The 13,195-nt window shown below is 31.1% G+C and overlaps 2 protein-coding genes across 2 annotated transcripts; one reads left to right on the top strand and one right to left on the bottom strand.

Annotated features, from left to right (window-relative positions):
- Positions 1-470: 470 nt before the first annotated feature.
- On the top strand, positions 471-5,502 carry LOC131938896 (aminoacyl tRNA synthase complex-interacting multifunctional protein 1). The gene is made up of 8 exons (XM_059297121.1): positions 471-523; positions 2,498-2,601; positions 2,716-2,822; positions 3,058-3,171; positions 3,327-3,575; positions 3,909-4,123; positions 4,396-4,564; positions 5,145-5,502. The coding sequence occupies exons 2-8, from the start codon at positions 2,498-2,500 to the stop codon at positions 5,309-5,311; spliced, it is 1,125 nt and encodes a 374-aa protein (XP_059153104.1). The 5' UTR covers positions 471-523; the 3' UTR covers positions 5,312-5,502.
- Positions 5,503-5,587: 85 nt separating this feature from the next.
- Positions 5,588-12,530, bottom strand: LOC131938925 (ran GTPase-activating protein 1). Its single transcript, XM_059297159.1, has 17 exons — positions 12,291-12,530; positions 10,988-11,115; positions 10,828-10,887; positions 10,526-10,705; positions 10,248-10,382; positions 9,929-10,087; positions 9,561-9,674; positions 9,330-9,429; positions 9,059-9,143; positions 8,830-8,887; positions 8,608-8,691; positions 6,756-6,851; positions 6,546-6,590; positions 6,351-6,408; positions 6,087-6,175; positions 5,871-5,995; positions 5,588-5,755 (listed from the first exon to the last, which is right to left on the bottom strand). The coding sequence occupies exons 1-17, from the start codon at positions 12,397-12,399 to the stop codon at positions 5,686-5,688; spliced, it is 1,695 nt and encodes a 564-aa protein (XP_059153142.1). The 5' UTR covers positions 12,400-12,530; the 3' UTR covers positions 5,588-5,685.
- Between the last annotated feature and the right edge of the window lie 665 nt (positions 12,531-13,195).

Raw genomic sequence — 13,195 nt, 5'->3', positions numbered from 1 at the left:
CTAAAATGATACACCTCAGCCTACAACCCCCCCCCCCCCCTCATAATTGCAGTTGAATTTTTCTTATAATAGGATATTTTTCCAAAATATTGTCTGAACTCTGTCAGCATAGAGTATTTTAATCAATTCCTAATACAATTTGTTAAAACAGTTTTCTTAAACGCAAAATAACGGCTAAAATTAGTTATCTAACAAGGTTTTTTTATAATGCAAAAGTGTGACGTCACACCATCTGAACACCCTCCCCCCTCATCACACACGTCACAAAATTACGGACCCCCTCCCCCCTACGAGTGTGACGTCAGTTATGGACGACCTCTATCCACTTTTACCATTAATTTAGGCTTAGCTAGGCTTTCTTGTCTAGATCTAGATCTAGATTTGTCGTTTTTTAAAACAAAGTATGGCGGCATTATAACACTACTTAGACTAGAATGTTTTGGTATTTAGCTTAACAATATAAAATATAAAAATAAACATTTTCCGGATCAAATATCTAGAATATAAACGACATCACTCACATGTAGGTACAAAAAATACAGTTATGGATGGCTGAAATGTTTGTGTTGATGTTATAATATGAAGTCTGTTTAGCCTAGATTATATCAAATTATGTTACTGTAACTTTCGTAGCCATATCATTGTAATTCAAAGGTCAATATGAATATCATTCATTATCATCGAAAGTCGGAATCACCGGAATGTCTGGTCTCACTCACACTGCCGAGTGACTGCCGGTGTCATCACCATAAAAAAAAAGTCTAGATTCTAGACGTCTAGATTCTACTAGAATCTAGATAAAATGATTAAATCATATCATAATATCAGTAAAATAATAAAAATTTATGAGTATTATATGAGACATCTAGATCTAGTCACATTCACTCAACACTCAGTCATAGTCATAGTTTTTGTCAGTTTCTGAGTTTTGTGATGCAACGAATTGCAATATAATCATATATCCCTTTTTCAGATGATTATAAATAATATAATTTTTAATTATATTGATATAATTTATATCATTATAGATACTGGTGTCCGATAATGGAATCTTCTTTAAATAAGGAGTGTTGGGTTGTTAGTAGTAGAAGTAGTAATAGTAGTATTGTAATCTCGACTAATTTTATGGGTAGAAATAATTATTAGGGTTAGGCGTATGCTAGGACCAGTTAGGGACAGGGTTAACATTGACATTAGCCAGCCATGTGTGTATTTAGTTAACTACCAGTAACCTAACACCCCTTTTTTAAAGAAGATTCCATTATCGGACACTTGTGTAAACATTCTCCCCCTTTTTCATATTTTGTGAATGCGACACTACCCATACCAATGCTACGACTGAAAATATTTTGCTTTAAAATACTATCAGTAGCTAGTGAAGGACGATTATCCTCACCCTCACTTTCCACACCTCTCCCCCTTTAAAGCAGCCATCCGTGATGACAGTTTACAGACAATAATGAAAATGAAAAGATCTAGCAGAACATATTATTACCTCCCCTTAGTTTCAAATCCCCTAATAGCCGTCACTAATTCAACATGATAGTAAACAGCTCACCAGGCTGGTGGGGGTGGTAGCGATATGGTCTGTTGAGTTTACTTCTTGGTGGTGTCTTGCATGGTCCCCATGAATAGAATTGTATAGACAGAGGATTCCTATTTAAACTATTTTTCAGTAATTCATATTTTGTGAATTCAACACTGCGACTGAAAATATTTTGCTTTAAAACACTATCAGTACCTAGTAAAGGACAATAATCCTCCCCTCACTTTCCACTCCTCAAGATTTGCTAGCGGTCATCTGTAAATAAGAGTGGTTTCCCCTGAATCTCTAACTTTAATTTAGCCAAAAAAAAACTTAAACCAGATGGCTGCCATAAAGTAAACAAGCTTGGTTACATCTGAGGAAAACCTCGCTAATCTTTGTTTATTATTGAAAAGTTTTAATACATTTGTTTAAAAACAAGTGCGTGAAACATTTAAAGCATAAATCCTCCTAATAGGGTGAAATAATTACTAAAACTTAATGTGTCACCTTTCTTTCACATTACTAGCCGCGGACGATTTTATGTACCTGAAACAATAGATTACCAGTAATCTTTAATCTGTACTTGTTTTGTTTACATGACTTTTATTTTTCATTCAACCCAAAACTGAAGAAGAGTAATCTTTTTTTTTTTTTGCATATATTATAAAGAAACATTACTTTCCTAAAAAGTAATGTTTGCTGTAGTTAAATGCTGTGGTTATAAGGCCATATCAGCATAAAGATTCCCCACCCGTTTTCATTCATTGATCAAGTACAAAGAATTACTAATATTTTAATTGTGCAAACACTATAGAATGTGAATGTCATAAATACGAGATAACAGTTTACAATAATAAGGGCCTATAACCTAAGTAGCTATTATTTTTACTAATTTAGTTCATTAAAAACATTTGAAGTCCCTTGTTTAACTTGGAAGAATCAGTGGAAATGAATAATTTTTCTCTACAGATGGTTATCTGTTGCTTCCAAAGATCTTTTCTTAAGTCTGTTAGTTTATCGAAAAGTGTAACTTTGTTCTCCACCTCAGCGAGGAATTTTTGTCTTTTAAATAGGTTTGTAATATTTTGAGAAATCTGATAATTTATCATTTGATTTCTTTATATATTTTATATTTTATGAGGCCTAATCAAAATCAAATCATCAAAATTTTAATTTTTTTTTTACAGAATGGCAACTACTACAGATTTTGACAGATTGAAAGAGAAGCAACAATATACAGAAAAATTATTATTTGAGCTTCGCAACCAAATAGAGGCCATTAAAAAAGTAGCAGGTAAATATATTTTATACAATATTGACTGAGTTGTTATCTCTCATTATATGAGGTAACATTTATGGAATAAATTGCATATCATTTAGACATTCATAGATGAACATAAAGTCAGTAGTGAAAATTTTGTTTGACAATGCCATTCATTTTCTAGGAAATAGAACCGTAGGTAGTTGTTTAAATAGACTTAATCAAGGATTTGTGAACGTATGAATAATAACTAATTAAATATTTTTAGTGAAGCAAGCTGGTCTTCCAGAAGAAGAGAATCTAATCAAAGAAAATGAAGCATTAAGGAAAGAGATAGATTCCGTTAAAACTGCACTTTTTATTGCTGAGATTGGAAATGGAGGTATTAACACAAGATCTGTATTTTTGTTAGATTAAGTCTTACATTTAATCTTATGATGATATATTTCCAATCATAAAATAGACCATACCATTTTTATATTACTCTACAAAACGGAAAAAAGAAAGCTATTTCACTCATATACTTCTTTTTGTTAGTTCGACAGGTTCAACTTCCATCTAAAGGTGTTTTATCAACAATATTGAGTCCCAAATTAGCAACTGTTAGCTCTACGCAAGTTAAAGGGACAGCAAAGGAGTCAAGTCCTTCAGCTGCTGTGGAGAGTAAACCTAAAGAGCAGCAAGCTGAAGCTAATGGTAAAAAGACAAAAAAAGAAACAGTAAATGCTGGAGGGAAAAAAGCTAAGACTGAAGAAAATAAAGAGAAAACAGCAAAAGATGCTGGAGGTAATTAGTATTTCTTTTTTCCTAAGTGTTGTGAATTTTAAAAAATTTAAAAACCATTTATATCTTTCAATTATATAATTGAAATGTTTTATACATAGTTTTACATTTTTAGTGAAGTAAATATTGTGGCAAAAATTCATATAGCTATAGATTAGTACAATAAACAGAACAGAAAGTGATGCCATTAAATTATTATATTGTAGGAAGTTGTAAATAAAGATTTGGTGAATAAAAATAGTTGATATTGCTTGTAAATATTTTTGCTAAGTTTATATTTTGAATTGTGGTGATGGTAGCTCTAAGCACTACAATAAGTTTTTCTTATGAATAAAGGTGACGGTAGTTCCAAGAAAAAAACTGCAGCTACTGAGGGTGAGACAGCAGACAGTGCCGTTGATATCTCCAAGCTGGACTTGAGGGTGGGGAAGATTGTAGCTGTTGAAAAACATCCTGATGCTGATTCCTTGTATGTTGAACAAGTGGATGTTGGCGAAGGCAAAAACAGAACTGTTGTTAGTGGCCTAGTTAAACATGTCCCAATCAATGCTGTAAGTATAGTAATTTCTATAGAATATGGTATCCATGTTTGTTATGTATTATCAATAAACATAACCAGTTAGTTAAACACATTGGTTAAGATATTTTTGTTTTAATTAATTTAAAAAAAAAATTGAAAATGGTCATATTTCTGAAGTTCATGTAGTTTTGATCAGTTTGGTTTGTTTCAATTAAGTTTTAAACACAAATATTAGAGTTGTTTAGTAACTTAATTTGTATCAAAAGTAGTCTTAAAAAATATTTTAACATTCCATTTTTACAGATGAAAGATCGCATTGCAGTTTTTATGTGCAACTTGAAACCAGCCAAAATGAGAGGCGTGTTATCTGAGGGTATGATTATGTGTGCGGTTGGAGCTGAGAAAACTGAAATATTGGTACCCCCGACTGATTCTGTTATCGGTGATAGGGTCACATTTGATGACTACCCAGGTATTTGAAATATTTACACAAACCTTGTTCTGTATGGTGAGCCATCTTTTATACAAGTTTTGATCTATACGTAATCTAATGACCATCTATATTACAAGAAAAGTGAACCTTAAAAACATGGTGATGCAGAGTGGTAGTAAAGTTCCCTCTCAAACCTGATGACCAGAGCAGGTGACTTAGAGTTCACCTGTTTCTGTGACCTCAGCATATGAAGGCATAATGTGGTCAACACTATGCCCATCAGCCTTTGCTTTCCATTACATAAGACCCATCAGAGTTGTGTTGATTCAGGGACTATCACTCTAACCAGGAACTTTTAGGTTAGTAGTCAAATGCTCAACCATTTGACCACGCAGTCCCATAAAATGTTTTATTTCTTTGTTATCAAGAATACATTTGGTAGTGTAGAACTAGTAGTAGAAAGATTTTATGTTTCTTTACCTCTGCACAGTTGCATAAATTCTAAAAAAAAAAAATTAAATGAGGTACTAATCAGAACAGAAGGCTTTCTGTTTAGTAGTGTGCTCTACTAATCCTCCCTAAATCTTCAGTAATTTTTGATTACTGTAATCTTATCCAGGGACGCCTGAAGCCCAGCTCAATCCCAAGAAAAAAATCTGGGAAACCTTAAAGCCAGATGTAAGAACTAATGAAGACAGAGTAGCCACATACAAGGGAGCCCCTTTTGTAATTAAAGGAAAAGGATTTGTTGTTGCACCTACCTTGGCTAACTCACAGATTTCATAAAACTATATTGTCCTATATAATTATAAATTACATGTTTGGAAAGTGGATATGAGACTGTTTATGTTAGATTGTCTTTTAAAATGTACCAGTACCAGCTAAAATTGTTTTAAGTATTACAAAAAATAGTGTACTATTATACTATGCTTTCATGTTACACTGTATCCCCTATTTGAGATTTTGCTTTGTTTGAAATGTATCATTATTAAATGAAATAAACTAAAAAAAAAAACCTGTGTAATATTACAATAATTATAATTTAAAATAAAACAGTGTTCAGTTATTAATGTACAATTATTTTTTATTCAATAATAATTATTTCAAACTGGTTCAATTAAAGTGGCCTTTGATGATGACAAAATTTACAACAGTGCTGATTAAAATGCATACAATGTCTGTAGCAACCTGTGCCTCGCATCAGATGACTTTTCCAATTGTGGATGAGGTCTGAATATAAATAAAATACAAATTCAACAATCATATAAGTAAAAATATTTTTTATAGTTGAGCTTTGAAACATTGCTGTCTTCAAAAGCAGCAATCAGTTCATTTTACTACTTACTTGCTCATAAATATTTGGAGTATGTCTCTGCCAAACTTAGGGAAATAAGGTTGCTTCACCACATGTTCTAGAACTAGTAAAGGACCTGTTATGTAAGTTGGAGGCTTTAATTTTTTGTCTTCACCCTGAAGAGTTATGTGAAACAATTCAATGTTAGAGGGTTTAAAATGAATTATATATTTATAAACCAATTGAAATGTAGATAAAATCTTTCACCTTGAGTAATCCCAGCAGGACCAAAAAAGAATTAATGATAAGACTGCCAGCTTCTGGGTTTTGATTCATTACATTCTGAAGTAGGCTATCTGTTAAAGGTCAATAAAGAGTTGTCAATAATCAGAGCTTAAAAGAAAATTGCCTACAATTATACAGCACACACTTCACACACAGTATCTTTGTAGGATTATTGTGTGCTAAATGTTTTTAGGTTGTTTTAAAAAAAAAAATGCTTTATTGAACATCTCACAAATTCAAACCAACCTGCACATTCACAAGCTTTCTGCTTAGCTTCATCATCTTTGCTGATAACAAGTGACACCTGAAAAACAGTTGCATGAAAGAATTTTACCTCATTGAATGATATTTTGAAATCTTTGGGTCAGCTGATAAGTAAAGTACAAACTTACTGAAATTAAATAATTAGTATAATATTCATAAATCAGTTCAACTGGCTACCTTTATTATCATAGAGACGACCTTTTCAACATCTGTACTGTCTTCCTGCAATACAATTATAACATAACTATATTTCTTGGGCTAAAAAGCAGACTGACTATCGTTGGCTTGACAAAGTAAACAATAAACTCAATTAAAATACTTAATGGAAACATTTCAAAAGGCTTTAACTATTTGTACTGTCGCATATAAGAAAACAAGGACAATTACCCCCAGTTCCTTTAAAAACATGTCACCTCCATCTTTGCCCAACTGCAGAAGTTTGGTTGGTGATGGGAATGCTAAGAAATCTCTGGCACTTATTTGCTGAAAGCCATGATGGAAATGGAATATTAATTTGTTATGCTTTCTTCTGATCATTAATAAGATTAAACAATTGAGTTTTAAAGTAATTATGATACAAAATATCAAAGCACCTTAGGTTCAATGGAAATCTTGGGAATTTAGTTGGGTCTATCATCGCATTACAAAATGAAAGTATTTTATATCTTCAATACGAACTCTATTAAAAAGGTCATATGTTAAAACAAAATATATGCTGGTGCTGGAAACTTGTGAGGGCTCATAACTGTCATAGTTTTTGTAGGTAGGAATAAGTTAAAAAACATGAGAAAAAATGGTGACTAAATTATTTATTGACTATTGACTTCAGCACTGCAAACATCAACATGAAAGTAAAACATGTGTAAAAGTATTAATAATAAACTATGGTTAAAACTACTTGGTCTAAAATATCATAGCATTGACAGTTTAAAAGGAAACTATCAATAGATAGTGTAATAGTTTTATGTAAAACAATAAGGATAACATTAATAATTAAATCCATAAACCAGTATTACAAATCTATCAAGAATTTACTGTACTCCAAAAAATTATAGCCATTTCTATTAATATTTTTACCATTAATCAATCAATATATGACATTATTACATACAAGTATGTAATATAAAGCATAAACTAGCACTTAATTTATAGACTTATGGTATTATGCACAAGGGTCATCAATAAATGACATGAAAATTTTTTTTTATATTTTGAAGTGATCTCTTTCTAAAAACAATTTTTTTATACATTTTACAAAATAATTTTTTTGCAAAAGTATGTCATTGTCGGATGACCCCCAAGTAAAAATTTTCAGTTTAAGTTCCATTAAAAAATTATTAACTTTTAAAACTACTGTATTTTATGTACTATATTAAAATGTACATGACACTAAAAACTATGTTATTGATATATAATGTAGTTTTAACTTATTAAAAGTACTCATCACTATATCAAAAGCAATGTGCTCATGTAGAATAAAAAAAGTAAAACAAATACCCTTTTAAAAACATGTACATGAAATAACTAAGTTAAAAAAAATATTTCAGCTACAAATCTTTGAATAGCATAAAGTTTATGTTAATTTATTCAGTAACTCTATTTTTTAAAATAGAATTTCTTTTATTTATGACTTCAAATACTCTAATTTTCCCAAATTATTATAGCTTAAAAGAAGAACCTATGACAGTGCACAATATAGTAATGGCTGAAACCTTTAAACTTCTAAAACGTACATAAAAAAACATAATGAAGTAAACATTAAAATATTTATAACACTTTGCCTTAAAACTAATACTGTTTTACAATGAATAGAAAATTATGGAATGAACATCTAGAAAGTATAAATATTAAAGAAACATTTATCTTCTAAATAAAACCCGAGTTGGAATATTAATTTTGACGAAGAATTCAATGTTTCGATATATAAATCATATACAATGTGATGCACATTTAAATGACTATAAAACATTAAACACTTCAAAATGTCAGTGGCTACAGTTATGGACAGAGTAATTTAAAAAACCGGATTAACAAGTTAACAGTGCTGAGCATCAAGAGAGACTGAGCTTGTCCATTTCAGAAGTCAAATCATCAGGAGGAGACTCCTGGAATCAACAAGAAAAACAACTCTTAGAAACTTTTGATTGGAAAGAATTTCAAAAGAAAACTGGTGAAATAAACAAGCTCAGGTGAGGGATACATAAAAAAAGCGACTGAATCTGAGTGTAAAATATCTTACCGGTTTGTTAGGTGTGATTGCCACTCCTTTAATTTGAAGCTTAGAATCTGTACTGATTTCACCATCATCTTCTTCGTCAGGTTCCTTGAATTATTAGCATTGTTATTAAATGATTAAATAAAATACAATAAATAATGTTTAGGGATAGTTGCAAATAGAAGATCTATTTAACTATAAAAACAGAAGTTAAAAAAAAATATATCTAAACATGTTTTTATTTACCTCATCTTCACCGTAATCATCTCCATCCTCATCTTCATCCCCTGAGCCTTCATCACCACTGCATTAACAATATTTAAAATCAATGACAGATATTTTTTTGTGTAAATATAAACTGAAAACTCCCACAACCTACATTTTTTACAAAAAATTTAATCAGGGTAAATGTTAATATAAAAAAAATCATGTTCATACTGAGTTTAAAATATCTGAACAAGTATATTTTATATACCTCAATGATCCCAGAGCCTCTTGAAGTCCTACAGACTCCACCATAGATTTTATGTCCTCACAACCCTCTTCGCCAAAGTTATTTGCTAAAAATATTAATAAAACAAATAGCACTGCATGTATTACATTCCAAAATTATTATTTGCTTTATCTTACACTAGTCCACAAAAAAAAAAAAAATTGAAAGAAAAAACCATTAAAATGAATGAATTTAAAAAGAAAATAGTTAACATATTTGAAAAATTTTTTAATGCAAACACAACAAAGCTCACCATCCAGATCTAACTTTTTCAGAGAACTTTTATCTTCTAAGCTTTCAACAATATCAATAGCTCCAGCTTTGTTTATTTCATTTCCACTCAATATCAATTCCTGGGAAAAAAATAAAAGTTCCTTGCCAACTTGACTGTAAATGTTATTTCTTAGCCAAAATTTTTAACTTTATGAGTTTATGTAAAACAGGTTTTACTGGAAAACTGAAATAAAAAAAATCAAAATCACACCTGTAAATTTTTGTGGCCTTCCCTCAAAGCATTTGCAATGGCTTTTGCTCCTTCAGTTCGAACTAAACAGTCACCAAAATTTATAACCTCAAGATTATAAAGCTTGGGTAGTGCCTATAAAATGGTACATTATGGTTAGTTACAAACACTGCGGAGTGCATAACTTCATGGTTACAAAGAATGAGTTGCACACTATTTTACAAAATTTCATCCTAGAGTTTACAAGGTTTTAAGTAGTGCTTTTTATATGGAATTTCATTATTCTGGGGAGATGACATTTCTATAGAGGACATAGTATTACTAATTTAGTGAAGTCACCACGAGCCTCTGCAATAAAACCTTAGATTAGTGACCTAATTGATACTGACTTTTGCAATAGCTTCCGCTCCTTTAGCTGTAAAAGTGTTATCATTCAAATTTAAATGCTTCAACTGCTTGTTTGCAGCCACTGCATCTGCTAAAGCTGAAATCCCTTGATGATTAATGCCATTCTGAGGCATTGCGAGAAATTCTAGAGTCCCAATGGCCTGAAAGGAATAATAAAAAAATAAACGTATACAATATTTAATTTAAAATGTAACCTATATAGTATGAAAATCTGAAAACATGGTACTATAATTAAAATACAATGATATTTAAGGTGTTACTTCATTGATATCAAAACTAGTGAAAAATAGAACACGCTACCTTAAAGGCACTCGCCAGTGCTATAGCTCCATCATTTTCTAACCTATTTCTTCCAGAAATAAAAACACGTAGAGAAAGAGGTCGTCCAGCAGAAACACTGCTTTTGTGACATTCATTGAGGCATTCAGCTAACATCTGTAAATATATAAACAAGCTTTTTCAACGAATGAGGTTCCGAGCTTAAAAAAGAATAAAAAGATTGGTTCTCCTTAAATTTCCTAACCTTTTAGTTTTAAAAACTGGCAATAAACTAAAATTCATTAAATGGATTACTATACCTTCCCACCGCCAATCCCAAGGCCATTGTTATTTAATTTTAGTTCTTGTAAACTATAGCAGCTTTCACTTTTCAGCAAGTCAACAAGGCCCACAACACCATTTGGACCAAAAGCATTATCACTCAAGTCTATCTCAACAAGGCGGCATTTAGCTCCAATGATGGCAGCACCAAGATGTTTCTGTTATATACAATACAGAAAAATTAATTCTCTAAACAAATTGTAATTTTATAACACATGTTTATAGCCTAACAACTTTAATTAAATATTAGATCCAACTTTGTTATTAATTATTAGCTTACCAATGCAACAGGAATTTCTGTCTTTAATCTGCCTGTAAACATGTCACTCCAGAGTGCTCTCTGAGATAAAATTTTTATAAAAATCATTGAAGTTTTAGACATAACAGGAATTTTAATTAAAAAAATAAAATAAACCTAATTGAGGCATAATATCACATACCTCAAATTCTGGGTGATGGCCGAGAGCTTTAGCAATCTCTTCAGCTGCATCCACTCCTAAAGTATTGCCCTCCATACGAAGGGCTGTTAAATTACTACATTTTCTGATTGCGTCGACAATCTCTTTTGCTAGTGATAAAAAAGTAACTTATTAAAACTTTAGAAAACAGATGCAAAAGCTGTAGGCCTAATAGTAAAAAAAAATTTAAACACAAAATCAAAAGCTATTGGAATATTTTATCTTTTGCAATGCTTAAGATTTTATATATTCTCTAAATTAACTCTGTTATGTGTTGATTCAAATGGCCGTCACCAGGAATACATTCTATATACCCATATTTTGAAAATCAAGAGCAATGCTATTAAAACAAATGTAGATATACAAACTTGATTGTGTAATTTGTGCATGACTTTATACGGAATACTTAGGCTAATGCTTTAAGTATTTTCAGTAACTAGCAATCTAAGCTAGGTTATAATTTATAAATCAAAGATTGACTTACTAAATCATAAGTCAAAATGTTAGGTTCATGTAAAACTCTAATTTTTAAAAATGTAGCAGTAAAAAGTGTTTGGGCGATTCTAGTTGGAAAAAGATACGCATGCCTTCGCGGCGATGTTTTCAATGGTACTGGTATGTTTACAAACTAACCGCAGAACCCTAACCCAGCTATTAAGGTCACTGCGCATGCGCAGAACTATCTTTTGCCGACCAGATGGAGACCATAGGGCGAAAAATCTTTTTCCGAGTAGTCACTTCAAAAGTGTTTTCAAGTACTATGCATTGCAAATTTTACAGGCAGATTCCTTCGCAGCGATGTTTTCAATGGTACTGGTATGTTGGCGTGGTCGGGTCAGTTAAGCTCATGGTTACTCAGATTGAAAAGTCCAGGGTTTGAGCCCCCAGGCAGGTGAGGCTTGATAGCTGGGAACAGCAATCCAAAATAAACAATTGTTGATTATTGCTTGTGGTTTGCTCTTGAATGGCCAGAGAGAGTTATATATTTTTATTCTTCTTTGGCTGGAGACTGGAGAGTATTTCTATGCTTTGGTTTTCATTCTATGTCAAATACTATTTGAAATTAGCTTTTTCGAGCCGGAAAGGAGTCTCCGTTTTGGGCTAAGGGTGTTCGGGGCTGGTAATGTTACTCTAGTCTAGATCTAAAATCTAGATCTGAGTAGTAGATCTAGATCCTAGTAAGTAGATCTAGATTTCTAGATCTATATTCTTCAAAAGTTAAGAATTTTGAATCAAAATAAAATCTCGATACTCAAATCAATTCACTAAAAAAAATTTAAATTACCATCTTCTCGCGAATTTAATTTCAATCCTCTTCCTTTAAAACTAAGTTCAAATTTATTGTCAACTCTTGCTTTAGCAAATTTGTCGGTAACATCATCTATTGATGTCATGGTTTAGCTTTTATATTTATTATTAATAAAAATAAATAAATAAAAAACAGATCTTAAAATTGAAATAATCGCATGGAAAAATGTTAGTATAACTCTTCTGCAGAATGTAAATTGCCTCGCATCTGCATGTCCAGATTTTCACCAAGATTTAGATCAGAGTTTAAAAAAAAATTAGATCTATTTCCTAAAAGCTCAAGAGTTTTAAATCTTAAGCCTAATCAGTTTTTAAAAAGACGTTTTGTGTTTCCACTTATTGCAAAAACTATGTACATGGACTTTTTATATTTTTTTACTTCAATATTTAAAAGAATTAACCAAACTGGCAACAAAAGACAACATAGTTCATCGTTTTTTTAGTTATGGATTTCTTTATTAATTACATTTGTTGCATTCTAAGTAGATGATCAAATTAGTCACAATAGCCACATGCAATTTGATATTCCTTACTAAAATAGCAATCACATTAAATTTTAATATGATAACTAAGTCTCATACCTATAGCAAAGCTCTCCAAAATAATCTCACTTGCCGAAATTCAGTTGATGTCTTTTGCAACATACAATATATAGATCTAGATTTAGTAATACTGAGTGAATGAATAGTGTACTGCTTGAATTAATGTTTGTGGAAGTTATTAAGAATTTTGTTAATTTTGATGATAAGTCTATAATATTCTAAGAATCGGCTGTGCTGCATTTCAATGTTTTTTTAAAAATTACTAGCTGCTTTTTATAACTCAATATAACCGGCAACCTAGATTGAGACCAAGAAAGAAATAATGACTTGTTTTTTTAAA

The sequence above is a fragment of the Physella acuta genome, unplaced genomic scaffold, assembly GCF_028476545.2.
Source record: "Physella acuta isolate Inbredline_101_S28 unplaced genomic scaffold, ASM2847654v3 ptg000259l, whole genome shotgun sequence".
NCBI lineage: Eukaryota > Metazoa > Mollusca > Gastropoda > Physidae > Physella > Physella acuta.
The sequence above is the reverse complement of the archived record's forward strand: the minus strand, read 5'-3'. Positions and strand labels throughout refer to the sequence as shown.

Bases quoted from the DNA above. Each gene is read 5' to 3' on its own strand.
- LOC131938896 (XM_059297121.1), top strand. From the start codon at position 2,498: ATGGTTATCTGTTGCTTCCAAAGATCTTTTCTTAAGTCTGTTAGTTTA. The intron at 3,172-3,326 runs GTATTAACACAA...TCTTTTTGTTAG, and splicing joins TGCTGAGATTGGAAATGGAG to TTCGACAGGTTCAACTTCCA. The intron at 4,124-4,395 runs GTAAGTATAGTA...CCATTTTTACAG, and splicing joins AACATGTCCCAATCAATGCT to ATGAAAGATCGCATTGCAGT.
- LOC131938925 (XM_059297159.1), bottom strand. From the start codon at position 12,399: ATGACATCAATAGATGATGTTACCGACAAATTTGCTAAAGCAAGAGTT. The intron at 9,430-9,560 runs GTGTGATTTTGA...TTTTTTTCCCAG, and splicing joins AAGGCCACAAAAATTTACAG to GAATTGATATTGAGTGGAAA. The intron at 6,176-6,350 runs GTTGGTTTGAAT...GACCTTTAACAG, and splicing joins GAAAGCTTGTGAATGTGCAG to ATAGCCTACTTCAGAATGTA.